This window comes from Ctenocephalides felis, unplaced genomic scaffold (assembly GCF_003426905.1).
Source record: "Ctenocephalides felis isolate EL2017-DRISC unplaced genomic scaffold, ASM342690v1 CF-g0.4_SCAFFOLD_03570, whole genome shotgun sequence".
Lineage (NCBI taxonomy): Eukaryota > Metazoa > Arthropoda > Insecta > Siphonaptera > Pulicidae > Ctenocephalides > Ctenocephalides felis.
In genome coordinates, this window is record NW_020539724.1 from 1001013 (window position 1) to 1003480 (window position 2468).

The window sequence follows — 2468 nt, forward strand, 5'->3', positions numbered from 1 at the left end:
AGAAGAAATGTTCTTCAGAATCTGCAAGAATGAATAACGCAATACATTCTCGGACAACACACGCATCGAAGAGCTGGTCAGAAAGGAACATATGAACCAGATCAGAAGTGGGGGACCAGTATATATAGATTGTCTAATTTGTCATTTGTTTATCAAAACTGTACAGGTGCACAGCCGTGTAGGTTCCCCAGAAGGAGCTACATTTTATAGGATAATTCGTTCAAATAATTAACGAACATGTTCAGAAAGGTAAGATGGAAAATGTGTTGCTCGATTTGGACGATCGATCTGTGAAAGTGCAAAAAGTGATGAAAATAAAGTGATATCATTAAGTGATTGGATTAACTTGTTCAAGCCAGTTGTCGTACGAAAGTGAAAATTGTAGAGATAAGATATTAAAAAACCACTGTAAAAATTATTGAAAATAATGTGCATTAGTTCTGGAGTCAATATCACTTGTACTCATCCATACTTTTGGATACACCCTAATCATTGATAATCAAATTATACGTACTATAAAATGAAATAATTATCTAAGATAAAGTGCTAAAACATTGTACATAATTGCATTATCTATTATTTATATTTATTGTTTTCTTTTATTATTCTAGGGAGTTTGGACATTGGCGTTCGTAGTATTTACATCACTACACTACGTCCAGTCCTTGCCTCAAAAACAGACCAAGTTAGAAGACATCGAGAATGACAACCTCCGAAACGAAAAGAACTTAGAAATATCATCAGGACGACCAAGCTATTCCTTCGTGCCACAAGCAGCAAAACAAGTATACGCCAAAAGCCCTAAAGCAGAAGCCCTAACACAACACATCCCTGATTTAACACCACCTCCCCTGCCTAAAGCTGAAGCACTCCATCAACTACAACAAGTTTACGTACAACCTCAACCCCAACAGCAAATTCAATATTATTACCAACCCGTGCAATATCAACATCGGGCACTTCAACAGTTTTATGTCAAACCCCAACAAGTAGTTGCTCAACAATACTATGTACCTCAACAACAATCCTACACGCATCAGACTGCTCACGGTCAAGAAGCTCAGCAACAATATTCATTTACTCATGTTCAGCAACATCAGCCAACTGTACAGCAACATCATGTCCAAGCACAAGCTCAAGAAGTGCCGACACATACTCAGGCTTATATTTATCCAAATACTGTAGCCCATAGTCATCAAGAAACAGCGCAGACTTATGTTCAGCAACACGTTCCATTACAGACTTACGTGCAACAGCAACATGTACCAGCTCAGACTTACGTGCAACAAGCTCAAGTGCCGTCACAGACTTATGGGGCTGCCCAAGCTCAAAGTCACGGACACCACGAGCAACAACAACATCATCAACAACAATATATTTACGTAGATCCTCAAGTTTTAGCGCAAGTCCAAGCTCAATTACAGGCACAACTTTATGGTCATCAACAGCAAGCGCAACATCACGCTCAACAAGTTCAACATCACGCTCAACAAGTACAGCACCAGCAACATTCTCAACATCATGTGCAACAGCAACAACATCAAGTTTACGCCCATGCTCCACAGCAACAATATTACATCCAGCATCAGCAACCAGCTGTCCAACAAGCATACATCCAACATTACCATCCTGAAACATTCCTCAGGCACGCCTTGCAACCATCATATGATGCTGTAGCAAGACACCATTTCTCAAAACCACCTCAAAGTCTTTTGGATTCTTACATCCCAAGTTCGGTAATTTTAGCAGCTCATCAGAATGCAGGAAAGTTGTCACACCATGTGGGATCATCATCTCAGGCCTATGACACCATCGCATATTCGACGGAATTGCAACCCAGAACACATGCTAAGAGGACTGCTGAGGAATCATCGTGAAAATATATTATTAAAATTGATATATAGAATTTGACATATCCCGAAAAATGTTTAGACAATTAGAAATCAAGAGATTATGTTCGGGTTAAAAATTCGTCATCTCAATTCAGTATTAAATTCATGTCGCCACTGACTCTCATCAAATTATTCTAACAATGTTTTATGAATCAGTATGATTCACATCCAAAATTTATGAAACAATTTTGATTTTTTTCTTGCTAAATACGTTGAGATTTTATTTAAACTAGTCTGTATAAATTAAGTGATTGAAACGACTATGAAGAAAAGGCATTTACATCAAGTAATCATCATAATTTATCATCAAATCATCATGCCACCATCAACTCTATTAGATATGTATTATGTATTGTATATATTGTATTTTATTGTTAATAAAAATATAAAACAAATATTTTATTATTATTATTTCGATAAAAATATATATATTTCAGTCATTAGACACATGATAGAGATCAGACAAATTTTTATTATTAAGATTGATAAGGAAAATTACATTTGGATGTCTGCAATTATGAAATCTTAATCATGCTATAATGATTTTAGTTTAGCCAAAAGCAAAAAGTAGCAATT

General features: G+C 36.2%; 1 protein-coding gene across 1 annotated transcript; it reads left to right on the forward strand.

Annotated features, from left to right (window-relative positions):
* Window positions 1–237: 237 nt before the first annotated feature.
* LOC113383037 (myb-like protein Q) lies at window positions 238–1877 on the forward strand. Its single transcript, XM_026621289.1, has 2 exons — window positions 238–249; window positions 612–1877. The coding sequence occupies exons 1-2, from the start codon at window positions 238–240 to the stop codon at window positions 1875–1877; spliced, it is 1278 nt and encodes a 425-aa protein (XP_026477074.1).
* Window positions 1878–2468: the final 591 nt, after the last annotated feature.